At 42.1% G+C, this 26,715-nt stretch overlaps 2 protein-coding genes and 1 long non-coding RNA gene across 4 annotated transcripts in view; 2 read left to right on the top strand and 1 right to left on the bottom strand.

The window, feature by feature from the left end:
• The window catches only part of ACAP2 (ArfGAP with coiled-coil, ankyrin repeat and PH domains 2), a 186,118-nt gene extending 174,608 nt beyond the window's left edge, over positions 1-11,510 (top strand). Inside the window, 2 exon segments of the mRNA XM_017873479.1 lie at positions 155-216; positions 6,839-11,510. Of these exon segments, the coding sequence (XP_017728968.1) occupies positions 155-216; positions 6,839-6,939 (163 nt within the window). The 3' untranslated portion in view covers positions 6,940-11,510.
• The window catches only part of LOC108530514 (uncharacterized), an 82,401-nt gene extending 65,403 nt beyond the window's left edge, over positions 1-16,998 (bottom strand). For both annotated transcript variants that reach the window (XR_001885866.1, XR_001885865.1), the window contains exons 1-3: positions 16,834-16,998; positions 15,334-15,441; positions 11,505-11,713 (exon numbers count right to left, since the gene is read on the bottom strand). This is a non-coding gene — a long non-coding RNA (uncharacterized LOC108530514). The remainder of the gene's footprint in view (positions 1-11,504; positions 11,714-15,333; positions 15,442-16,833) is intronic.
• Positions 16,999-17,125: 127 nt separating this feature from the next.
• Positions 17,126-26,715, top strand: part of XXYLT1 (xyloside xylosyltransferase 1) — a 198,459-nt gene continuing 188,869 nt past the window's right edge. Inside the window, exon 1 of the mRNA XM_017873480.1 lies at positions 17,126-17,729. Coding sequence (XP_017728969.1) covers positions 17,226-17,729 — 504 coding nt within the window. The 5' untranslated portion in view covers positions 17,126-17,225. The remainder of the gene's footprint in view (positions 17,730-26,715) is intronic.

The following is a 26,715-nucleotide window of genomic DNA, read 5'->3' as shown; positions in this document are numbered from 1 at the left end:
ATCTTTGTACCTCAGATTGCTGGGTTTGATAAACTAAAAGCCAGATTATTTTAATGGCAAATAAAAGACAATTACATTAGTACATGTATTACCTGTTTATAGACTTTACGACATTGTATAATGTCATCTAAAACACTATTTTATTTATTTTTAGGTTACGTTTAGCAAGAATGAATGAAGAGATGCGGGAATCAGAAGGACTTTATGGACAGCCAGGTCAATATTCTACTAATAACCATACTGAAATGCAGTATAAGAAATGCATTCAGGAATTTATCAGTTTACAACTGGAAGATTCATAGGTCTTTAGCAAACTAATGTGATACTATAGAGTTTTTATAACCTACTTGTAAATTGTGAGTTGTTAGCTTTGTACTGTACTTAACTGAATCCTTGGGTGGCTAATCCCGGGCCTTTAAAAATTCGTAACTCTTCCTATGACAGTACACATTGACTTGCTCTATTGAACTCTGGCTGCTGACTTCTTTATTTGCTGTACAGATGTCTTCCATATACATTCCAGTGAAGTGAATGGAATGGTACAAATACTCTTTATATACTTACAGCAGCAAAATAGTTGTTTTCTTTTGGAATTCTTTTAGCTGTCAAGTGAATATAACAACATTGTTTTCTTTTTGTTATTCAGGGAATTTCTATAAATTACGTTCAGGGAAAAAAAAAAATCACCATGTGTCTGGCATATAAAAAGCCAGTATGGAAAATACCAAGAAAACATTTACTGATGAGTTTTGTACTACAATCTAAAAATGAGTTGAAGATTTAAAATGAAAATTCACCAGGTGGAGAAGTCCATGATGTGAGTGGAGCTAGTTTGAAAGACTGAGGGCAAAGGTCTCATTTTATCTAAAGCTAAAGCTTTGCCTCCAGGCAGTTGTACATTATCCCTTAGATAAGTGGAATTATTTAGAACAATCCTTTTTGCAGCTGATGGCAGAGTAGATTTATTCTACTTGAGAAATTTCAATTCATGATCACCTCAAGTTTCATTTTGAGTAATTTTCACCTTTGAATCAAGATGTCAAGGGAGAAGTATTGCCCATCAGATTCTTCTCTTTGATGAACACGTTGATTAGACATTTTTCACAGAGAAGAGAGTAATTATTGGTTCTCTTGTTTCATGAATTTGAGTATGTGAATTACTCTGTTTTAAATTTATATGCACATTAGTAAAAAATTTCAGGAATTCATGACTAAAATACTTGAGAATGTTCAGTTTGCAATGAGTAGGTTTGGTTTTTTAAAATGAATGTGGTTACATTATTTTAAAGTGACCTGGTAATATCATCTCTTCTTCCTGCTTAAATACATTTTGAAATTTCTGTACTTCAGCCATTTATTTTAATGAGATTAATATATAATCAATGTGAGGCCATTCTTTCCTCAGAGGACATATTTACTACTGCTTATTTTTGGCCTAATTTAATATGGAACAAGTAAGAACGTTAAGAATAGAGGCACTTCAGCTAGATATTTCTAATCTAGGGTGTCCCACTTTAATCCTATGGATCATACAATACTAGGCGGCTCATGAAGTTCCAGGATGTAAGAGTACTGATTAAGGGTGAAGCTCTAGCATTAATTCTGGATTTCACCCATTTGTTTTAAACTTGAATGTTAGATTTTAAATAGGTTATAATTTTGTAACAGATATTCTTAACTGATAGTATTACTAGGCCATTTTTGAGGCCTTTGTGTTTAAGCACTTTAAAATAAAAATTGTTTAAAGAATATGACCTGCTATTTGTGAGAGAAGAGTGAACCTCAAGATTTTAAGTTGAACAGTTATTTTCCCCCTGAAATTTTTAACTTCAATGTTTGGTTAGCTGCTCTTTCCTTAAGGTGTTTGCTGATGACGTTCACTCAGCTGATTAGCCAGGTGGTCAGTGGTAGACTCTTCTCTGCAGTTGGGAAGCGTGAAAGGAGGGGGCCTCTAAGTTCTCGCCACTTCTAGTTGCACCCAAATTGCTTGGGTTTCTGCTGCCATCATTTAGGAGCGTTCAAATGTCTTTCACTGTCATTTTTGAGTTTATATATACATAAACTTAAAATGTATAAAAAAGATTTTCCAATTTATTTTAATGAAAACTTGAAAAAAAAAGCCTTGTTTTAAAACAAGCTCTCCTACCATTCTCACATTTTAGAGGTTAAAAGATCAGAATTCTGGAAATAGTGTATCAGAATAAAATTGAGATTTTCTAATTTATTTGAGGATTATCTTGAAAAGGGTTAGATTTTTAACACATTCAGAGGGCCTAATATTTAAAGCAGGATAGTTTCATGCTTAGACAGGGGACATGGTGAGATGGCAGAGCGGTTGCTCTCCGTTTACTGTTCTTTTCCTTTATGAGTCTTTAGAGAGCGGGTATGTTGGGCTCAGGCAGCGGCTCTTTGTTTTTCCTCTGCTTATCACTGTACATTTTTCTATCAAACGCTTTGGTTACTTGTTTTATTGGGATCCTTTTTTGGTTTTCTTAGCCATAGTATGAAGACTTCAGAACTCTGGGTAACTTAAATGCAGGTATTTTTAATCTTTTGATAATGAAGAGCTCTATCCTTTAAAAGATTCAGATGTAATCTTTGGCAATCACTGATTTATTTCTAAGAAACCCCACTTGTGAACTTTCTATCTGTGCAACCCTAAGGACCTGGGACTCCCTGTTTCTTGTGTGGGGTGATGTGAGAGCACACGTTTGTTTTCAAAAGAAGGTGTGTCTCTCTTTGGCAGTCCCTGTAGCCCTTAGGAGACGTGGGTGGGTAAGGGAAACAGCACACTCTTCTCTCAATGATTGGAAACCAGTTTGGTGGTTCCCACAGTCTCTGGCTCTGTGACTCTTCTTGATCGTTGGCAGGCTCTCAGCCAGTTGAGAATCATCACTGCTTTAGGGACCCACCGCTGGTTATGTGAGTATGTAGCAAGCACAAGTTGGGAATCGTTGATCTAAGCAATTATGAAAGTAAGCTGTTACCAACCCAGAAGGGGTAAGGTCATGCATATGATGACCTGGGGGTGGGTCTCACATGCTGCCATCCCTTTGAGGGGAGAACATTTCAAGAGCAAAGTCAGCAAACTCTTGAATCGTCATAACTGCTGTTGTGGTAGATATTCTGAATACCAGAAATTAAAAATAAATTTAAACTGTCAGTGGAAACACAGCAGTCTGCATTTTAAAAACTCAGAGCTGTCCAGGCACATAGAATAGTTAAGTATCTGAAGGGAAATAGAATGGAGTTAAGTTTAAAGAATATGCTTAGTATTATAAATGTTGAGTGATTAGTTGTTTACCATTTATAATTAACTGTTAAATGTATTTCTGGGAACATTTCATAGCAGCATATTCTGGGTGGTTGTTATGTAGACAAATTATATTTGCCTTGGGAAAAATTCTAAGTAATCAAAATTATATTTAAATATTAAAAAATCACATTGAAGTTCAATTTGTGTTAACTGTATTAAATATCTTGGTCACTGTTGTTCTTGTAACGTTTGCTTTTGGCAACACATTTTGAGATCTAAGAAAGGTAGTACTTTAACAGTGCATTAATTAATGTTTTGTTAGAAGCTCAATGTTAACAAAAAGTTTTGTGTGTATGTGAAGGTGGCAACTTCCTTTTGTATTAATGCTTTTTAAATGTATTCAGTCAGTGAAACCAATGATTATTATAGCACCAACACTTTCATTCAAGGAAGCATTTAATAGAGTCTTATAATTTGTTTTGCATGGTACAATGGTTCTACTAAAATATACTTCTGTAATAGGTACTAGATGATTTGAAAACAAAAACAGAGAAACCATTTAAAAAATTCCATAGCTTGTTATACAAAATATGCATTGCTAATAGTAGAAGCCATATATTGCCATTGTACTGTTGTAATACTTAACAGTGCTCATCTGGTGCTACCTGTAGACTGTTTGGTATTCACGTCTGCTAGACCCTTCTTCCTGTTTCTTCTTGAATGTATAATGTGTGCCTTTTAAGTTACTTCTAGTGTTGAATGGTAAAATCTTTGTGGTATTTTTGTATTATAATCTGCACTTTACACTTTCTTGGAAAGGAAAATTCCAGACTATCCAGTTTAAATAGTCTTTTAAAATATTTATAATGTTTACAATAAATATTTTAAATAATTCAATATCTAAAATTAGAAAAAATATTTTATATGGTTTGTTGCTATTTGTTGCTCTCTTCTCTATTTATTTTATATCTTTTAGAATGGTTAAAAATGAGAATAGCAATGTTTGTCTTTTGATGTGGAAGTAAACTTTTATGAAATCATGGGTATAATTGGATTGTCTTACCAGTTGTTCCAGCATATCAACCTTTTATTTTAGTCATGTCAATATGAGTTAGATGTTCAGTTACTCTCAGCCACCTGTTAATAATCTCTTCTTACTGTTTTTTTCTTTTTAAAGTAGACTGATTAGGTTTAATCGATTGATTCAAGTCAGGAATAAATTTCCAGGGCTAAATGAAAACTATACAGAGATGTTAATAAGTTGCTTTTTACCTAGACTAAATATAAAAGTGACTAAAAGTATTAAAAAAACTTTTTTTTTTTGAAGTGGAGTCTTGCTCTGTCACCCAGGCTGGAGTGCAGTGGCGTGAACTCGGCTCACTGCAAGCTCCATCTCCCAGGTTCACGCCATTCTCCTGCCTCAGCCTCCCAAGTAGCTGGGACTACAGGCGCCCGCCACCACACCTGGCTAATTTTTTGTATTTTTAGTAGAGACAGGGTTTCACCATGTTAGCCAGGATGGTCTCAATCTCCTGACCTCGTGATCCGCCCACCTCAGCCTCCCAAAGTGCTGGGATTACAGGCGTGAGCCACCACACCCAGCCAAAAGTATTAAAATTTTTTAATTCAAAATCTTGGCTTATGCTGTTAGACCTTTTTATTCCTATCCTCACCTTTTTTAAATTAATTCTCTAGCTTTTGGTATGACATTTCTTGCCTCAAAAATCTCACCTTTTAAAACTGACAAATCTTAATGCACTATTAACAACGACTATAGCAATGAGTGTGTTATAAGATGGATGCAAGGTATCTTTTTTTTTTTTTTTGAGACGGAGTCTCGCTCTGTTGCCCAGGCTGGAGTGCAGTGGCCGGATCTCAGCTCACTGCAAGCTCCGCCTTCCGGGTTTACGCCATTCTCCTGCCTCAGCCTCCCAAGTAGCTGGGACTACAGGTGTCCGCCACCTCTTCCGGCTAGTTTTTTGTATTTTTTAGTAGAGACGGGGTTTCACCGTGTTAGCCAGGGTGGTCTCGATCTCCTGACCTTGTGATCCGCCCGGCTCGGCCTCCCAAAGTGCTGGGATTACAGGCTTGAGAATGCAAGGTATCTTATAGGAGATAATTATAAAACATGTTACAACAATAATATTCAAAAACAGTATTTTATGGTTGAAATCTTGAGAACAGAATTATGCCAAGCATTTGTATAAGGCTAATGTTAGCAGGAAGCATTAATGATTTGTCTTGAAAATAAGATTCCTTTGTCTGAGGGATTGATCTGTATGTGTGTGTATATTTAGTTTCTCATGACAAGAAAAATGGTATTCAGTCAGCTATAATATCAGTATCTATAATCTATAAATGTGTATATTTATACATATACACATTTATTTTTCTAATTTAACAGATGTCCTTGGTATTTACTTGCATTTTGTCGTAGCATTCTTGCTCATATGATCTGCAGCAAAACAAAAACAAACCCAACTTTTAAATATGCAAAACTGTGATTTTAAAGCCTTTTTTTTTCTTTTTTTCTTTTTGAGACAGAGTCTTGCTCTGTTGCCCAGGATGGAGTGCAGTGGCGCGATCTCGGCTCACTGCAACCTCCACCTCCTGGGTTCAAGCAATTCTTCTGCCTCAGCCTCCCAAGTAGCTAGGATTACAGGCACTCACCACCACGCCTGGCTAATTTTTGTATTTTTAGTGGAGACAGGGTTTCATCCTGTTGGCCGGACTGGTCTCAAACTCCTGACCTCAGGTGATCCGCCCGCTTCGGCCTCCCAAAGTGCTGGGATTACAGGCATGAGCCACCACGCCCTACCTTAAAGCCATTTTCTAGGATTTTGTTGTTAATTTTGGTAGAGACGTAGTCTCACTATGTGGCCCAGACTGGTCTTGAACTCCTGGCCTCAACCAATTGTCCCCCCCACCACCCCTTAGCCTCCCAAAGTGTTGGGGTTATAGGCGTGAGGCACTGCACCTGACCAGATTTTATGAGTTTAGTAAGCAGTGGATGTAGGTGCATTAGTTTTAGTTACGCATTAAAGTTTGACTAAAAAGTTACTTTTTTACATGCTCTTTTAAATTCCTTTTAATTAAAAGACAGTATTATTTTTCCCTATCTGATTATCAGTTTGTCCTGATTATTGGTTTGTCTTGTTAATAACTTGCATCCATCCAAAACATTAGTATTTAGGTTTTAGTCATTTCTTTTGGCCTTTATCATGGGAAATATTTATTTAAAGAAGGTCTCATTTACTATACCTCATTAGGATGACTTTCTTTCCCCCTCATGTGTTAATAAACATATTTCTTTACATTGCTTTAAAACACTTGCATCTTTACTCTTTTCTAACTCTGAGCTTTCTTCTGTGGCTGCATCTGAGGTGCTTTTTTCAGGTATAGTTTTTTTTTTTCTTTCATTACATAATTTTTCAGCATTTATTTTAGTTGCCCCTTCCAAAATGCTCATCTGAACAAAATTTTAATGTAATGAATTATAAAATAGTACTAGTAATAAATATGAATGTTGTTTTATTAATACTTGTGTAAATGTTTAAAGTGTCTTTATTTTATTTCATGCAGGTGATGAAACTTACCAGGACATATTTCGTGATTTTTCCCAAATGGCATCCAATAATCCAGAGAAACTAAATCGTTTCCAGCAAGATTCACAGAAATTCTGATTTTTTTAAAAAATGGGAAAATATGAAATCTGATGACCCCCTAATGTATATAGCTAAAAATTCACAATTTTTTACTGCTTTAATTCTACTAAATTTTGGTAGATATTGAATGGCTTGGAAAAAAGGTACCCATTCATATATTTACAAATTAAAACATAGTTATCTAGTAGTTGGAGAGGAACCTAATTTAGGACCTCTTTTACTAAAAAAGCCTATTTAAAGGGCTATTTCTGTAGATAAAAGTTCAGTCTAGATTTAGGCCATCTCTAGGTTACAAGATGCTAGGAGGTTAGACGAAAATGATTCTTTTGCCAATGGGTGGTAGCATTGAATTTTTTTCCATCGTGCATCTTGCCCAGGATCATTCAGTCAAGCATGTCTTCATCAAGTGGGAGCCAACTGTCCTGCCTGCCTCAAGAATGTTTTTTCTTTAGCTTTCCTGATGATTTTTGGTGGTTCAGAAATAGGTGTGTGTGTTTATGTGTTTTGGTAACCTAGCTTTCATACACTCAATATGTGATTTATTAGAACCAGAGAATGTGTTTTCCCCATTTGTTCATAAATGCAGTTATACTTCTTAGATGACAGGTTATTGTCCAGTACTTTAATGTATGTATGTATAATGGCTGTACAGGTAGACCATAATTCAGTCCTTTAGATTTATTTTATGCAGCAAAAAGATGCTCTGCTCTTTTTTTTTTTTTAATCACAAAAAAAAAAAAACCAGTTCAAAATGTGTAGTTCTTCATTGTTGGGTTGATTTCCTGAAGCCTTGACAGATGTATCGATGTAATAAAACTGTGTCTAACAGGTTACTTGAATGTTGCAAAATTATGCTTTCATCGAAACTTAACTTTTAAAGGAAAATCCGTTTATAAAATAATATAGGCCATTTTATATTTGAAATTTGTCCTTTTAAAGATATAGTTTTGCTGTTGCTCCTAGTGAAAGAATCTCTGTACAAAGGAGAAAAAGAACCCCACTAATTCTTAGTTAATACTAAAATATATAGCAATAAATTGCTGTTTATTTTTTTCTACATCTATTTTGTGTACTTGTACACAGTGTACATTCTTTTAAATTATATCATGTATATAGCTTTAGCGTTCGGTTACATGATTCACAGACCCCTGAATTCCAAAATATTATGGATAAAAATATTACCATTTATATGCCACAAATTAGTCTGATTCCATCTTTGAAATGTCTTATCAAGTATAAAATAATTAATTTGCCTTTTTTTTTTTTTTTTTGAGATGGCGTCTTGCTCTGTCACTGAGGCTGGAGTGCAGTGGCGCAATCTCAGCTCACTGCAGCCTCTTCCTCCCGGGTTCACGCCATTCTCCTGCCTCAGCCTCCCAAGTAGCTGGGACTACAGGCACCCGTCACCATGCCCAGCTAAGTTTTGTGTTTTTAGTAAAGACGGGTTTCACCATTATGGCCAGGTTGGTCTCGAACTCTTGACCTCAGATGATCAGCCCGCTTTGGCCTCCCAGAGTGCTGGGATTACAGGCGTGAGCCACTGCACCCAGCCTAATTTGCCTTTTGATTCCTTTCCACTGTGGTCAACAATTAAGTTTATTCTTCTTTTAGAAATTATATGTAAATGATATTGATACTTTCTAAATAAAAGAGGTTTTTAAATATATATAAATTTTATGATCCAATTATAGATAAATTTTCTAACATTTCCCAGTAACTAGAGTTTTACAAATTGATTAAACATCAAATCAGAATCTAGCCAAGCAGGAATTATATTGAAATAAGTTCACATCACAGAAAAGGTTCCATAATTTGGCCAAATTGCATGCACGCAATGCTTATTTAGTAATAGTCACATTTGTTAGATGAGGATAAAAATATATTTGTGAATTATTTCTGAGGAAATGCTAACTGCCACAGCGTTGTATTTAATTATAACAATAACAGGATCATTAAATTTTTACCTTTGCTGTGTGATCTCAAAGTCATAGATCATCTGGCTTTTTAGGTACCTTCACTAAAGGCAGAAATCTGTGTATTAGCGTGTACCTTGAAATTATTTGACCAAGAAGCTCAAAGAAAAGAAGTATGTTAAAGAAAGAAGCCTCAGTTGTCCTTGATAGTGCCCCTGCCTGTTTTAATCCCAGGACTTCATTCCTAAAGATCCTGACCTTTGTCTGAGGAAATCTAGGCAGTTTTCCTTTTGGATCTGGGCATTGGTATGTGCTTCAGATCACCTCTGGAGTCTCTGTGGTTGCAAAGGCAATGCCTTATGACATGCTTACCTCCTGCAGCTTGAGTTATGAATTGTTAATGTGGCAGTAATTAGTATCTACTTAAATTTAGTGGTCAGAAATGTATTTGAAGTGCCCTAAAGATGATCATGGTTCAGAGTATCTTCAGAGAAAGCAAAATCTTTAATATTGCAGGGAGACTGGCAATACAGAAATACATTTCTGTGACTTCATTTCTTGAATATGCTGAGACCCAATTTGGACTGCATTTGGCAGAAATGATGGAGTAAACAGCAAGGCTTTAAATTAAATTAATAGTTAAAGGTAGGTTGGCTCTTAGGTGAATTTAGCCATGTCAACTAATAGCTTTTCTATGGTGTGTAACAAATCTGAGTTATGTTATGCTGTGAATTATTCAGTGCATTATAAGCAATCATAGTTTAAACAATGTTAATCATGCTTTTGGGCTTCATTGGTCAATGTAATTGGCCTTTTTATTTTCTTTCCATAACTTATCTATTATTAATTTCTTATTCCTTATTAATCTGTTAGCTCATTATCTTTAGCTTACTAACTTAAAAATTAGATTAATACCAAAATAAGAATAGCACTATGAAGAGTTAATAAAATGCAATTTCATGTTAGAGCTAGAATAAAAGTAATTGAGCAGTTATTTGCAGTGTTTCATTACAACATTTATGTGCTTAAGATTTCTAAGGTTTTAAGAGTTACCTTTAATACAATCCTTAGAAATTCAGAAATTTCCTGATATTAGATTATGGTGTTTGCCTAATTTATACTGGTTTTCACTGTAGATTTTAATGAACTTTGATTGGTTACTTTTCCAGACATACAGATTTAATTTGGAATATGAACTTTGGTTCTTCATGAGTGCATTTTGAAAAAGAAAAAAATACACATTCAGAATCTGGCCAATTTAAGTTTGTATTTTAAAAATATTTTATGCATGTTAAGTATGGTCGCAGTAAATTGTGTGTAAGACTAAATTTACTACCATTTTGAATAATCAGACATTCCCAGATCATTCTTATATTGTCAGATAACACTTCTGTATAATATCACTTTGGACCATGGACATGAGCTGGAAGAATGATGTATTTTTATAGATTGTATGTCCAGAATGACTTTAGAACCGCATGATACAGTGGAAGGAGCACTGGACTAGTAGTCACTACCCTTTTCGGATTCAGGGCTCCTCACAATGAAAATGAGTGGAATGAAACAAGGTGAAAACATAAAAACACCCCTTTGTATACTGTTTTGCTACTCACAGTGTACTTTGGCATTGCTTTATCTCCCTGGATTCTCACGGTAGGATTTCTGAGATCTTAATCTAAGAGCTCCGAAGTTGTCTACTTTTTTGACCCTAGGGTGCTCCTTTTGTTTTACAAAGCAGGGTCATTTGATTTGCTAGCTGGTGGCAGAGTTGGCACCATTACCCAGGTCTGACTACCAGTCAGAGGCACTTTATTTGTATCATGAAATGATTTGAAATCATTGTAAAGCAGCAAAGTCTGATAATGAATGCCAGCTTTCCTTGTGCTTTGATAACAAAAACTCCAAATAATCTGGAGAACCTGAATAAAAGTTTGAAGGGCTCGATTGGGATTTGAAGACAAAATTGTAGGAAATCTTACATTTTTGCCATAACAAACATTAATGAAAGCAAAACATTATAAAAGTAATTTTAATTCACCATATACTTATCAATTTATTGATGCTTCCAGATGGCATCTACAGATACGGTTTTGTGGACATCTTTTTCTGTTTACATAAATTTATCCACTTAAAATGTGATAATGTGGAGACAAAGCGAGGTTTGATGACATAAACTTTTCTCTGCATTGGTCTTTTCACTATCTTATTTGCTAAATTTCTTGATTTTCTTCAACCTCCCCACCCTCCATTTTTTGGATATTAAACAGGGAAAGCTTGCTACATTATAAAGGTTGTTGGCACCATTTATTTTACACAAAGGCTAAAGGTTAACTTTTGGAAATGATGAGCTACTTTTATATATGTGTTTACTCGTGCTTTGTGATATTTCTGGATCATTCCAGTCATAAAGACTTATTACATGTACTATTTCTTGCTACCTGTGGAAAGGTATATTTTAAAGAATGTATAACCAACAGTCCATTTACTTTTTATTAGTATGTAGAGGATTTGTATCTAATTCATGAATGTAGTTTTACAATAGTTTGTCATTATAAATGGAGCAAAGTACATTATCTTTATTCCAAAATGTACATTATGTAAGAATTGTAAATATACTTGATTAAGTACTTTGTATGCCAAAAAATTACAATAAGTCAATAAAAATCTCACCTCTGGCTTAGTTCTTTCGTGCTGACGTACATTTCCTTGCGAAATACACTGTGAACGTATCTGTCACCAGCAGTTATTTTTAAGGTACTGTGTTTCTTCCCAGCCCTTTCAAATCCACATTCATCCTGTTTGCTGATGACTTCAATCAATAAATCCATTTGGATCTTTTAAGTATACAATTCTCTTTGTTCACAGAGCTGTTATGGCCCCTAATTCATTGGCAAAAAGATAAAAAGCTATTTTTAGCGGGGGGAGAGGCTTGCTCTAATTTTTTTCCATTATGATGGACATTAATGTTCCTAATCTATGCAGTACATTCACATTTTATCCTTTTAGTAAACAGACACGTTTGTCTGTGATTGGGACTGAAGGAATGGAAGGTTGAAAAAACCAAACGAAGTGAATCACCTGCATTTGCTTTTAAAAAGAGCTAATTGAAAGCAGACACATAAACTTTTCAATATAACTTGTTTTATTCAGCTTCATTTCATTTTCAGAATAGTTCTGTGGAGAACCCACATCAGTAGTCTGTAAATATTTTAAGTGAAAACAGTTTAATTTTTCAATTATTGCGAAAACAAAGCTTTTTGCTTGTGGAGAAATGTTAAGAAGAAGCAAGAGACTCATTCACAATTCCATTGTCTTAACCTGTGCTGTCCAAAATGGAACTCACTAGCTACGTGTGGCTACTTAATTAGAATTAGAGTTCATTTCCTCAATCTTACTGCTGCATTTTAAGAACTTGGTAGCCCCATGTGGCTAGTGACTCTTGTTTTGAACAGGGGAGATTGTAGAATATATACATTGTCACAGGAAGTTCTACTGGATAGCACTGAGGGAGATACTGTTTCTTTCTTGGTGTATGCCCTTCTAGACCTTTGGGTGTGTGTATTTATACATTTATACAATGGGATCATACTGTTACCCACTTTTTCACTTAATAGATGGGGAGAACTTAAAATTTATGGGAAATTTCAAACATGTACAAGTAGAGAAAATAACTTCAATAGCTCTAATATAAGCCCATGGCTTATATTTATTCTCCTACCCATTTTTCCCTTTCCTGGACTTTTTTTTGAATCAAATCCTAGACCTTTCACCAGCAAATCATTCTGTATGTACATCTAAAAGTTAAGGACTGTTTAAAAAATCATAACACTTCTTAAGCTACACAACTACATAATCAGTATTCAAATTGGTTGTCTCAAATATGATTTTAAAAATAGATTGTGCAAATCAGAATTCACCTAAGTTCCATACATTGCAGTTGGTGAATATGTTTCTTAGTCTCTATAGGTTTTTCTTCCATTTATTACCATTACTGTTTTCTTTTTTTGGAAATGTGGTCTTGCACTGTCGCCTAGGCTGGAGTCCTGTGGCAATTATAGCTCACTGCAGCCTTGAACTCCTGAGCTCAAGTGATTCTCCCACCTCAGCCTCACACATAGATTGGAGTACAGACATGAGCCACTTCACCCATTTTTTTTTTTTTTTGGTTTGATTAAAATTTTAATTATGGGGAGAAATATGACTTAAACTTTCTTACATGTGAAAAGGCTTATCTTAGTAAAGACCTTTCCCTCATTTAAAGAGAAAGAAACTGAATTTCTTTTTTTTTTATTTTTCCTTCAAAACATTTATTTGAAGAGTTTTTTTTTTTTTTTTTTTTTTTATCTTTAAGTTCTAGGTACATGTGGGCATAAACGTGCGGGTTTGTACATTGTTACTCGTGGCCATGTTGGTGTGCTGGATCACCATTTGTTTTTTAAAATTCTCACCTGCAGTTTGTTGGAAAACATCACTCTTAATGGACGCATCTATTTTAGCTTTAACTCTTCATTGATGACCATTTGATTCCAATTTTTTGCCTTCATGAACCTAACTTTGCTTTATTTTTATGTTTGTTTTTTGAGACAGGGTCTCTTGTTTCCCCGGGCTGGAGTACAGAGGCGCAATCTCGGCTCACTGCAACCTCCGCCTCCCGGGTTCAAACGATTCTCCTGCCTCAGCCTCTCAAGTAGCTGGAATTACAGGTGCCCGCCACTACGCTGGCTAATTTTTTTTTTTTTTTTTTTGAGACAAGAGTTTCGCTCTTGTCACCCAGGCTGGAGTGCAGCGGTGTGATCTCGGCTCACTGCAACCTCCGCCTCCCAGGTTCAGGTGATTCTCCTGGCTCAGCCTCCTGAGTAGCTGGGATTACAGGTGTCCGCCACCATGCCTGGCTAATTTTTTGTATTTTTAGTAGAGATGGGGTTTCACCATGTTGGGCAGGCTGGTCTTGAACTCCTGACCTCAGGTGATCCGCCCGCCTTGGCCTCCCAAAGTGCTAGGATTACAGGCGTGAGCCACTGTGCCTGGCTAATTTTTGTATTTTTAGTAGAGAAGGTTTCAGCATGTTGGCCAGGCTGCTTTCAAACTCCTGACCTCAAGTGATCTGCCTGCCTCAGCCTTCCAAAGTGCTGGGATTACAGGCGTAACCCACCATTCCCGGGCTAAGCCACCATACTTGGCCTTGCTTTATTCTTATGGTTAAATATTTTAGAACATTTTTAAATTAGGAAGAATTCCTAGAAATAATGCTGCTTCAGTGGTTGAGTATATTTTTGAGACTCATCCAATGTGTTAGGCACTGTTAGGTTCTGGGTATATTGTGGTTAATAAAAAATGTATATTCTGTCCTCTTGGAGGCACGTTCTTGCAATGAAGCAAGATGAGACTAGGGTAGTATATATATAGGTGGCCCTCACAGAATTGTGGAGGATGGCACTTGGCCCAGACACTGGATAGGAGGTATTTACAGATCATTTGTGTAGGCAGTGACATGTAAGCCAAGGTCTGAAGCAGAGAGGTTGAATAATCTATGCAAACTTACAATGTGGAAATGGCTCAACAGGAAAAACATTTACCTAATCTCTAGTCAGAAATCAGAGAACTTGGCCAAAGTTAGAACTGAAAGGTTATTGTGCTTACTCAAGTTCTTGATGTATTTAGACATGTTATGATACACCAGTTACCTATCTCTGAGAAAATAGCGAATATTACCATCTGTCATATTGCATCCTTTTTAATTGTGCTACTACTATGCTTTGTATGTTATAGGCACTCAGTATCTATTGGATAAATAGCTGGCTGGCTACTTTGAACCTACTGTTTTTGCTTTCTGTCCGCAATACACTTCAGGAAGCTGCAACTTTTTATTTATAGGCAAATAATTGGGAATGATAAGCTACAGTAATATTGATAAGTCAGAATGATGCATTATCAGTGATAAGTCAGAACAATATAAGTCAGAATTATTTTTCTGACTTCCTGTGTAAAATTTATTTTTTTGTTACAGTGGCCTGATCGCGCCACCACTGCACTTTATTTGTATTTTTGATTTTTTAAAAATTTTAGTTTTTTGAGATGGAGCCTTACCCTATCACCCAGACTAGAGTACAGTGGTGTGATTTCGGCTCACTGCAACCTCCACCTCCCGGGTTCAAACGATTCTCCTGCCTCAGCCTCCTGAGTAGCTGGGATTACAGGCGCCAGCCACCATGCCCAGCTAATTTTTGTAGTTTTAGTAGGGACGGGGGTTTCACCGTATTGGTCAGGCTGGCCTCAAACTCCTGACCTCATGATCTGCACACCTCAGCATCTGCCCACCTCAGCCTCCCAAAGTGCTGGAATTACAGGCATGAGCCACCACATCCAGTCACACCCTATGTAAAATTTAAATGATCATTATGTCTTAGCCATAAATTCCGGGACTAATGTTCTTACAAAGGTTTGAAGAAATGTTTGTTGAATAAATTGATTATAAAATAAGAGGGGGAAAAAAACTCACCTTATTGGTGGTGTAGGTAGGGGATGAAAAGGCACAATTCTAGAATTCTCCTTTGTTAGCGAACAGTAATTAGAATGTAATAATACTCTAGCATGCTTCTTGGAGAGCCTGTGGAACATATAATAAAGCTTTAATAGAGATTTGGGGTTTATTTGTAAATACCCCAGAAAAGCTTATGGTTGCCGAATTGTGTTTTCGCATGTGTTGGATATTTAGGCTTTAAAAAAAGAATTTGGTGTCTTTAGTAGAGTTTATTGGTAGGCACTGTTCTAACTGCTTTTTAAATATTGTCTCTCATAAGCCAATGAAGCATAGATACTAGTATTAGCCCCATTTTCTATAGGGTGAAATTGCAGTTCGGCGTGATTAAGTAACTTGTGTAAAGTCCAACAACCTGTAGTGGAAGAGCTTGAATTTCAGCCTGGATCGTCCACCCCAAGGCTTGCTCTCTTAACCAGCTGTTAACCGTATGCTAACAGTTGTGGTAGAATACACGCAACTCAGAGCTTGAGTTAACTGATTTTGGAGCTAATCTTGACTAGACGCTTGGACTTGGAAACAGTAAGACTTGGGTTAGGATTCCAGCTCCATTATTTACTAGCCTACTACATTTGGGTAATTCTCTACATCTCAATTTCCTCCATTGTAAAATACTTCTATCTCATCGAGTTGTAAGGATCACATGAACTGCTCGAGTGTGGTAATTCTGCTATTTGGGGTTTCCCCCAAGGTGAGTAGTATGTGTGAACTTGTTGCAGGCCTGTTTCAGAGATCCAATGTTTTCCAGAAAAGTGTTGCTTCAACAGAAAAAGAACAAGAGTTAAAAATGAGATGGACTGAAGATCTGGGAAAGGTGGGCTCTACCCACACTTTGAGAAATGATGGCATAGCCCAACAAACTCTGAGAGACCAATCTATATGTGCGTTTGTCCATTATTTTCACCTCCTCCTCTCTCAAGCATGCACAGCACTTGTGCGTGTTTACTTAAAAACTACTGGGATAGCCTCAATTCTTAGAAGCCTGAAGTTAGTACGTTTTTATCTAGTTAGCAGTGTACAACTAACTGCCTAGGGTCGAAATTGCCACTGGCTAGCTGTGTGACTTTGGGCGGGGGACCTCGGTGTGCAAAACTCCCTGGTACTCCCAAGAAGGCCCTTGATAAAGTGTTAAAAAGTCTGTTTATAAAACAAAAACGGATGAAAGTCGCCCTCCAGGGCGTTGCTGCGATGGGGCTCGGGGAGCAGCCTCGCAGGTTCGTGCGGGCGGCGGGGTCCCTCTGCTGGCCACATCCTCCAGCCTCCCTCCGCTCGGCCTCCGGGACGACGTGCGGCCCGGGCCATTTCCTCCCAGGGCAGCGGGAAAAGGGAGGAGCTGCCGGTTTAATAGCTCGTGTGCAGGGAGAGGCGGAGACGGCTTAAAGCCTCCAAGAAATTGGAGAAATAAAGGTGCAGAGATTAAAGCTTTCCCTCTTGGTGCCTCCAGCTTCCCTTTTTGCTAACCTAAGTTCTCCGTTCGGGCGCCTCCATTCCTTTCAAGGCTCAGCTTGGATAGCTATCCTCTGGGGCTCGGCGCGCAGGGTGCCATTTCTCAGCCGGCACAGGGGACCGGCCCTCAGCACGCTGGGGTCCTCAGTCCGCCCCTCCCACGCCGGGCACGGGATCCCACTGAACCCCTAGCCAGGCCTCTAACACCCTCGGAACCTAAGACCCAGCGGCTACGGCAGACCGGCCCCGCCCCTCCACGCACCGGCGCCCGCGATTGGCTCCAGGCGGCACGGCCCCGCCCCCGCCATGGCCGCCGCCTGCCGCCGGGGCTAAGGGGCCGCCGGCGTCCGGGTACCCGAGGGCTCTCGCGCGTTGCTGGCACCGCTAGCGCCGCGGTCTCCTAGCGCATGGGCCTCCTCCGAGGCGGGCCCCCATGCGCTCGGGCCATGGCGCGCCTGGGCGCTGTGCGCTCCCACTACTGCGCCCTGCTGTTGGCCGCGGCGCTGGCCGTCTGTGCCTTCTACTACCTCGGCTCGGGCCGGGAGACCTTCTCCAGCGCCACCAAGAGGCTGAAGGAGGCCCGCGCCGGGGCTTCCGCCGCGCCCTCGCCGCCCGCGCTGGAGGTGGCGCGAGGCTCCGTGGCGCCAGCCCCCGGTGCGAAGGCCAAGAGCTTGGAAGGCGGCGGGGCCGGGCCGGTGGACTACCACCTGCTGATGATGTTCACCAAGGCGGAGCACAATGCCGCGCTGCAGGCCAAGGCCCGCGTCGCGCTGCGCTCACTGCTGCGTCTCGCCAAGTTCGAGGCGCACGAGGTGCTTAACCTTCACTTCGTGAGCGAGGAGGCCAGCCGCGAGGTGGCCAAGGGCCTGCTGCGGGAGCTCCTGCCGCCCGCCGCTGGTTTCAAGTGCAAGGTGAGCGGGTCGCAGCTGGGGGCTCCCGGTGGGTGGCCCACCCCATCCTAGGCGAGGTCAGTGCGCGCTCCCGGAGGGGATCCGGGGAACTAGCTTGCAAGCTAGTGTTCACAACCTGCGGGAGGTCTCGTTCGGGGACGTGTCCCGGAGCCAGACGCGCTCAGCTGGTGCTGAGGAGTGGAGCTGCGTTTTTAATGACCGCCTCGCTTTCCTCTCCCCAATTAAGTGCAGCCCCAGGAGAGTCCGCACGCCCCCGTTTTGCTAACGTTGCAGGGTTCAGAACTGTCTTCAGAGTCTGCACCTCTGTTTATGTTCCTCAGTTTTTGACTTATGAGGATGGGACTGGTCACCAGTAGTCATCCTGAGCAACTGGAGAGGGCCTTGGTGAGGCCGCTGGAAGTGTTGAAGTTGCGGTGACGTTTCTCATTGCTCTTAAGGTATTTCGGTCGGATCTGGTCAAACCCATTGTGACCCATCTTATCTCCTCTCTGCGTCCCTTTTACCCCTTCCTCCAAGGGTCATGAACCCATTTAGAGAAGCCTGGAGTTTCTCCGAATGAGGAAGAGAAAGTTCAAGAGGAACAGATACGATCTGGGGAGAACACAGCTGGCCGCCTTGTCCCAGGCCGGACCAGTCTGCCTCCATGACAGCTTCCATCTCTGTTTATCATCTTTCTTCACTGCCTGGCTCTCCTTGTCTGAGATGGGTTCCTGACATAGTGTGAATTTTCTAGGTCGAATTGCTTACTTGATTTTGAATAGTTGTACAGAGGGGATCCGAGGCCAGATTTTGGAAAAGGAGTAGTAGGTGATATTAAAGGGTGGAGACTGATGTTGATTGGGGAAGCACGCTGAGGTAGGAGTTGTTTATGTGAGTGCCTGGGGGAGCTGCTGCCAGGATTCTACAGGCTTCGTGAGTCTGCAGTGGCTCCTTGTTGCCTACGGAGTCAAGTCCCAGTTTCTTGGTAGGGCTGTTGTGTTGTGAGCCTGGTCCACCTCTCTGGCTTCACCTCTCCTCCTTTCTTTACGTGCACCTCATACCTTAGCTATGTGTAGAGTGGGCCTTATACATGCTGTACTCTCTGCCTGCAGTGTCCTCCTGAGCCCTTGGCCATTCTTTACTCAGCGTTCACCTCCCCTGAGAAAGTCTCTAGACCCTTGGACCTCTGAAGCTCCTTTCTGGAGGAGGAGCCTGGCAACCTGTCCCAGGTGATCCTAATGACTCTAATATTTGAGAAACATTGCACTAGTTCGCGGTAGAAAACTGAGGGCCCTTGGCCATAGGGTCAGTCTGGGCAGATCTTGGAATTTGACCAGGTCTCCAAACACCACCTGGAATATCAGCATTGTCATCTCTTCTGGGCCTACTCTGCACCGTTGCCAGATCTCTATCCCCTTGTCCTGAGCTCCTGCTGCAGCTCTTGCTGCACACCCAGTGCTTTCCAGCCTACTTGCCTTTGCTTCTGTCATTCTCACTGTTGGGGTGCTCCTTCTTTCCATTTCCAAGTCTTACCCATCTTCAGATACCATCCCCTCCTTGGAGCCAAGGAGCCGTCCCTTCTTTCCTCTTCTACTTCCCCGATACTGTGACTGTATAATGTCTTATCATCCATCCCTGTGTACAATGCCTGGCACTCTTAGTTGGCATCAGAAATATTGGCCCAGGGGTAGATCCAGCCTCAGGGCCGAGCTCCTCCTGTCTTGGAGTGAGTGTTTCATGCTCGGATTACCCCACTTTACTGGGCCCAGTTCCAGCAGCCTCACTCAAGGCCTGGAGGCAGCTGCAAATGACCGGAGGGAACTGATAACTCTTCTATTGAGGTGTGAGGGGTGAGGGTCTAGTGTGTGGGGACTTCTAGCCAGATGTCAGTGGTCGGATAAGGGTTTATCAGTCCTGGCATAAAATTGCTCCTATTACTTTTTTTTGTTTTGTTTTGTTTTGAGACGGAGTTTTGCTCTTGTTGCCTAGGCTGGAGTGCATCAGCACGATCTCGGCTCACTGCAACCTCTGCCTCCTGGGTTGAAACCATTCTCCTGCCTCAGCCTCTTGAGTAGCTGGAATTACAGGTGCCCGCCACCACGCTGGCTCATTTTTTTTTTTGAGAGAGAGTTTTGCTTTTGTCGCCCAGGCTGGAGTGCAGCAGTGTGATCTCGGCTCACTGCAACCTCTGCCTCCCAGGTTCAAGCGATTCTCCTGGCTCAGCCTCCTGAGTAGCTGGGACTACAGGCGCGTGCCACCACACCTGGCTAATTTTTTGTGGTGGCTAATTTTTTGTATTTTTAGTAGAGACCAGGTTTCATCATGTTGGCCAGGCTGGTCTCAAATTCCTGACCTCAGGTGGTCCACCCGCCTCGGCCTCCCAAAGTGCTGGAATTACAGGCGTGAACCACCGCACCTGGACTCTGTTTTGTTTTGTTTTTGATAAGAATTCTTGCTGTGTTGCCCAGGCTGGTCTTGAACCCCTGAGGTCAAGCGATTCTCTTGCCTTAGCCTCCCGCGTAGCTGGTATTACAGGCACACGCCACTGCACCCGGCATTCCCATTATTTTTTAGTTCGTATTTTGTAAATTTTTCTGTTTGTGATGAAAAGTGCCCTTTTTTCCTTTAAATGTGTGATTCTAAAAGGTTTGCTTCATTTTACTTGTGATTTAATTCTCCGCAGGTTTGGAATATTTCTGAAAAGAACATATCACACATGCCTTTCCTCTGTCTGGAGTGCTCCGTGCTCCCGCCCTTAGTACTCAGCTTTCAGGCCTTGGCTTTGGTGTCATTTCCTTGCTAAGCCTTTCCTGAGCTCCCGTTACACACTTTCAAACTCCAAGCACTTTTCCTTGGTAACATTTATCACAGTTGTATTTGTATAATCGTTGGATTAATTGTTTGTCTTCCTTGCTAGACTCTAAACTCCTTAAGGGCATTGATACTGACCTTAAAGGCTGCATCCCTAGCACCTGACATATGAGGGGATTTTATGCTGGAATTGTTTTTTCAGTATTGACTCGGAAGAAGGAAACTAGAATTTCTCACTGGTTGTGCCAGAGCTGGAAGGGGTTTGGAGTATATAGCATGACAGGTGAGGACACTTGCCCAAGACTTTCTGGAGAGTTAGTTGCGGCTGGACCTTCATCCTAGGTCAGTGCTATTCCCTTTGTGCCATATTTCCCCTTTAAGGAGCACCTCAGTCTTGTAAGATGAAGTCCAGGGGCAGTTTATTTTTATTCCCAGGGAGAATTGAATTGTGTTAGAACTGTCTGAAGATAGCCTGGGGGCTCTTGTTCCCTTCAGATGGCTCTGGGACCTCTGCATGGCTGCAAGATGCAGAACAGGGCCGCAGTGAACAGGCACGGGGCTGGTGCTCACACACCGAGGTCTCAGGCCGTTTTCAGGTGGCATAGAAACACCTTTTAGCTGAAGTGGTTGCGGAAGTAGATCATAGAACATTATTAGTGACCTTCGATTTTATTTTGGCTAATTGGATATTAGCTAAAAAGGATTCATGTAGGGTTGCATCTTGTTTTAAATATGTTTGAAAGTTGTAATTAATCTGTTAGTTTGTTACCTGTGAACAGGGAAGCATGTTATTTGTTAATTAGTAAACTTCAGAACTTGCTATGTTCCGGGTACCAGTGTAGGAGCTGCTTCTAGCCTATACAGTAAGTCTGTTTTCTAAATGTATCAGAATCACCTGGGGACACTTTTAAAAATACAGAATCCTGGGCCCCACCCCAGCCTTTGGGCTCAGAATCTCCTGGGTGGGGCCTGGAGATCTGTATTTGGATGGAGCTACATAGGCAGGCTTGGGAGTCACTGCTGTAAGAAATCCAGGAGTGCCTGCTGCCCTCCTGCTGGTCTCTCAGACCCAGTTCAGGCATCCTGTCCTCTGGGTAGCCTTCCCTGGGGAGCATGATGCCTGGCTCATAGCGGGCATTCAGGAACTCTTTGACTATGACTTTTCCATCCAGGCTATTCTGGCTGTGCTGACCTGGGAAAGGCTGCCACATTCACCTTGCTAAAATGCTGCCTTTTTAATTTTTATTTATTTATTTATTTATTTTTTGAGATGGAGTCTTGCTCTATCGCCAGGCTGGAATGCAGTGGTGCGATCTCGGCTCACTGCAACCTCTGCCTCCCAGGTTCAAGCGATTCTCCTGTCTCAGTTTCCTGAGTGGCTGGACTACAGGCACCTGCCACCACACCCAGCTAAGTTTTGTATTTTTTAGTAATGACGGGGTTTCACCATGTTGGCCAGGATGGTCTCCATCTGCTGACCTCGTGATCCGCCCGCCTCAGCCTCCCTAAGTGCTGGGATTACAGGCGTGAGCCCCCGCGCCCGGCCACAATGCTGCCTTAATGTATCAGTTCCATTCAGAACCTCAGTGGCTTCTGGCTACCTGTCCTCCCAGGTCATGTCAACGTCCTAGACCCACAGCAGTGGCTGAGCTTCCTGAGTTCTAGGATAAGCTGTTCCTTCCCATGGCGCTTTGCCTGCTCTGCTTCTGAGCATCTGTTGTCTCATTCTGTCAAGTGCAGTCTGACACTTGTAAAACTTAGATCAAGACTTATCCTTTCCATGGGCCTTTCCTGCTGGATCAGGTTTGACAGAACATACCATGAAACCCCCAAATAATGGTGGCTTCAACAAGGTTGAATTTATGTCTCATTTCAATGCAGTCCAGAGGTAGGCATTCCTGGGCTGGCATGGGGGGTTTGTGAAGTCACCAGGGTCCTTGGCTCCTTCCAGCTCTCTGTTTCGTCATCCCTGAGAGTGGCGCTGTCTTCGTGGTCCCGGGTGGCTGCTGGCGCTGGGGCTGTCACATTGGTGTTGCTGTGTTGCATTTAGTCCGGTTTAGCCCAGTGCTGCTGTGTGTGTTGTTTCAGGTCCAGTCTCATAACACGGTTCCACTCTACTGACTTCTGGGAAAGTGATCACTGAACAGGCCTAAAGGCGCCTCTCGGGTCTCCTCTCCTTGCCCATGCTGGCCAGCTCTCTGCAGAGGCGGTGGGGCCCACCAGCCACTGTTTGTATGGCCTCCATGGAGCACAACAATATTACTTCTCTGTGGTATTTCCCTTGTGCTCTCAGCTCAAATGTTAACAGTTCAGAAAGACCTTCCCTGAACCTCTTTTCTAATGCAACCCTCATGCCAGTCTTCATCTTTCCCATCACCTTGTGCATTTTTTTCTTTTTTTGTTGAGATGGAGTCTTGTTCTGTCACCCAGCCTGGAGTGCAAGGGTTCGATCTTGGCTCACTGCAACCTCCGCCTCCTGGGTTAAAGCAATTCTCCCGAGTAGCTGGGATTACAGGTGCCTCCCACTATGCCCAGCTAATTTTTGTATTTTTAGTAGAGATGGTGTTTCACTATGTTGGCCAGGCTGGTCACGAACTCCTAACCTCAGATGATCCACCTGCCTTGCCGCTCAAAGTGCTGGGATTGCAAGCGTGAGCCACCGCGCTTGGCCTGTTTTTTTTTTTTTTTTTTGAGACAGGGTTTCTTTCTGTCTGTGGCACAGGCTAGAGTAGAGCACAGTGGTATGATCACAGCTCACTGTAGCCTCAAACTCCTGGGCTCAGGGGATCCTCCTGCCTCAGCCTCCTGAGTAGCTAGGACTACAGGCATGTGCCACCATGCACAGCTAAGTTTTTTTTTTCTTTGAGACAGAGTCTCACTTTGTTGCCCAGGCTGGAGTGCAGTGGCACAATCTCAGCTCACTGCAACCTCTGCCTCCCGGGTTCAAGCCATTCTCCTACCTCAGCCTTCCAAGTAGCTGGGATTACAGGTGCCCACCACCACCACGCCTGGTTAATTTTTTTTTTTATTTTTAGTAGAGATGGGGTTTCACCATCTTGGCCAGGCTGGTTTCAGACTCCTGACCTTGTGATCCCACCTCGGCTTCCCAAAGTGCTGGGATTACAGGCGTCAGCCACTGCGCCAGGCCAATTTTTTTTTTTAATTGTTTTGTAGAGATGGGATCTCACCTTCTTGCCCAGGATGGTCTCAAACCGGTGATCCTCCTGCCCAAGCTTCCCAAAATGTTGCATTGCAGTTGTGAGCCAACACGCCCAGCTGTGCGTTTCTTTTATAGCATGTATTCAGTTTTTCATGTATTCATTCATCGGGTGTTGTTGGGTGCATGTCCCGTTCCAGGCACTGTTCTAGGTACTTGTGAACAGCAGGGAACGGAACAAGTTTCTGCCTTCGTGGAGCTTAAGTTCTGGGGTTGCGGGGAAGGTATAGGAGATAGAATTTTTTTTTTTTTTTTTTTGAGACGGAGTCTCGCTCTGTCACCCAGGCTGGAGTGCTGTGGCTGGATGTCAGCTCACTACAAGCTCCGCCTCCCGGGTTCACGCCATTCTCCTGCCTCAGCCTCCCGGGTAGCTGGGGCTACAGGCGCCGCCACCTCGCCCGGCTAGTTTTTTGTAGTTTTAGTAGAGACGGGGTTTCACCGTGTTAGCCAGGATGGTTTCGATCTCCTGATCTCGTGATCCGCCCGTCTCGGCCTCCCAAAGTGCTGGGATTACAGACTTGAGCCACCGCGCCCGGCAGGAGATAGATTTTTAACAAATAAATAAATATAGAGCGAGTGAGATTGTGATCAGTTCTACAGAGAGAAGTAAAGCAGGCTGAGGAGATAGGAAGTGTGTGGTTGTCAGTGTGGGGAGTTGTTAGCCGTGCTGCGTAGGTGGTCAGGGAAGGCTCCAGGGATAAGGTGCCATTCGCGCAGAGCCTGAAGGATGTGAGGGAGCCACAGCCATCTGGGCGGGACTCCGTCTGAGGCCACTGCAAGTGTGCAGGTCTCAGGCTGGAGTGTGCTGTGCATGTTTGAGCAAGTAACTGTCCTGTTAACTTGTTTGTCGTCTCTCTGTCTCCCTCCTGGAAGGTAATCTCCAGAAGGCAGAGACCTTACCTCCCTTCATCTATTGAGGTTTACGGGAACCCCATAGATGCCATCCTTATTTCTGGCCTGAGTTGGAAGTGATAGAGCGGGCAAGCAGCCTCTTAACCTGGGACACACGAACTGGAGGGACTTCTGGAGGCACAGATAGCTCTGGCAGCTGCTCGCCTCCCTGCAGGGAGGGGCAGGTTCTGCACAGGTAGATTCCAGAGAAGAGAAAGAGAGGTGGGGCCGGGGCTGACTTGCTTCCCAAACTCGCCGGTCAGGTCAGTCTCTCCTCCTGCCTTAAGGAGGAGTTAGTGTGCAAGGAGGGGAGGAGGATGGGTTGGGGAGCAAGAGGCCGGGGTGTTTGTCCAGGAGAGCATCCTCCATATAAAAGCACAGGACAGTGGACGGGGTGCTTCCTCTTTCTCCCGTGGACACTATAGTCTCAGCACTGTTTCTGGCACAATCTGTGTTCTCAGTAAGTATTTATAGTAGACTGACTAATAACTATAGTGATGAAACCCAGGATATCTTAGAAGAGTTGTCAGTGATCTGCCCCTTTTCTCTCAAACTTCGGCTCTTTGCTCCATTTCCTGGTGACAAATTAGGAGGAAGAAGGAAACTGCACATCCCCCACAATCCTCGTCTGTTTTCTGTCACCATAAAAATACCTGAGCCTGGGTAATTCAGAAAAGAAAGATATTTATTTAACTTGAGGTTTTGGAGACTGGCAAGTCCAAGAGCATGGTGGCAGCTTCTGGGGAGGGAAGCAGAGGCATGCGGAAGGGGCACAGCGTGTGGGGCACCTGGCTTTATAACAGCTACTCTTGGCAACTAATCCAGTGCCGTGAGTGAGTGAGAACTCCCTCCCTCCCAAGAGAAGTAACCCAGGCCTGGGAGACTGGCGTGAATCCCTCTTAATGACTTCATCAGCTCCTAAAAGCCTCACCTCCCAGCAGCATCACCGGGGATCACATTTCCAACCCGTGAATTCCGGGGGACACCCTTTAAACCTCAGCAGCCACTTACAGGTGACTGTTGGGTTCCAGGAGGAGCACGTGCCAAGGACTGGGAGTGACCGGACGAATGTTAAAGTGCAGTAGGGGATTCTCAGTTTCTTTGAGTGCAAGAGCAAACCTGTGAGTGACTTGGAAAAGTTGAATCCCTTAGCTCCTAGGTGGGGCTTGAGAGAAGCCTGGATGTGAAGACCTTGACCTTGATGCTGGCTGTCTCATTGATGAAGCTAATGACAAACAGGTGACCCTGGAAATGCATCGGATTTTCCAGCTTGTCACAGCAGCAGGCACCTTGCACCTGAATGAAACTTTTGAATAAGTTATGATGGTCTGGAAAAGAGGTGATCAAAGGTACATGTCCTGAAGGGAGAGGCGCTTTGAAAAGATAGGCCGACATTTTATATGGCAGTGTTCAGAGAACAGTGCATATTTTATCAAATGCATTTAACAGTGGCTTTCTTTTAAATTGTAATATACTCATGAAAACAACTATAGTAGTTTGTGTACCAATGTATGTTTCTTCTGGAAAACTTCATAATCATGGATCTATGGGGAATAACTTTGTATAGTATTGTATCAAACACAATAAACTCTGGAGAAGCCCACAAGTATGTGTTGAAATTATAAGGCAAAGCCTTGGGGTGATGATATAGATGAAATATACTGATAGATGGGGATGTATAAAATCTGCTGGGGCCTCAGTGCACGGATTAACTGTTCCAGCTTTGGGCATCAGTCATTCCTCATGACTTCCTGACTGTTCCTTGTTCCTATAGGCCATATTTTAAAAAGATACGTAATTACTTTTTTTTGCAATAAAGATTGAAATGTAATTCATGTACCATAAAGCTCACTCATTTAACATATACAATCCAGTGGTTTTTAGTATATTCCCAAGGTTGTACAACTATGACCACTGATTCTGGAACACTTGTCACCTCACCAACCCTGTATCCATTAGCGTCACTCTCCATCCTCCTGTTTCCCCTGTCCTTAGAGACTACAAATCAGCTTGCTGTCTCTATGAATGTGTCTATTCTGAATATTTACTACAAATGAACTCATGTGGTCTTTTGTGTCTGGCTTCTTT

This window comes from Rhinopithecus bieti, unplaced genomic scaffold, assembly GCF_001698545.2.
Source record: "Rhinopithecus bieti isolate Rb0 unplaced genomic scaffold, ASM169854v2 scaffold_5626, whole genome shotgun sequence".
In the NCBI taxonomy this organism is placed as follows: Eukaryota; Metazoa; Chordata; class Mammalia; order Primates; family Cercopithecidae; genus Rhinopithecus; species Rhinopithecus bieti.
Note: the sequence above shows the minus strand (reverse complement) of the source record. Positions and strands in the feature narration are given on the sequence as shown.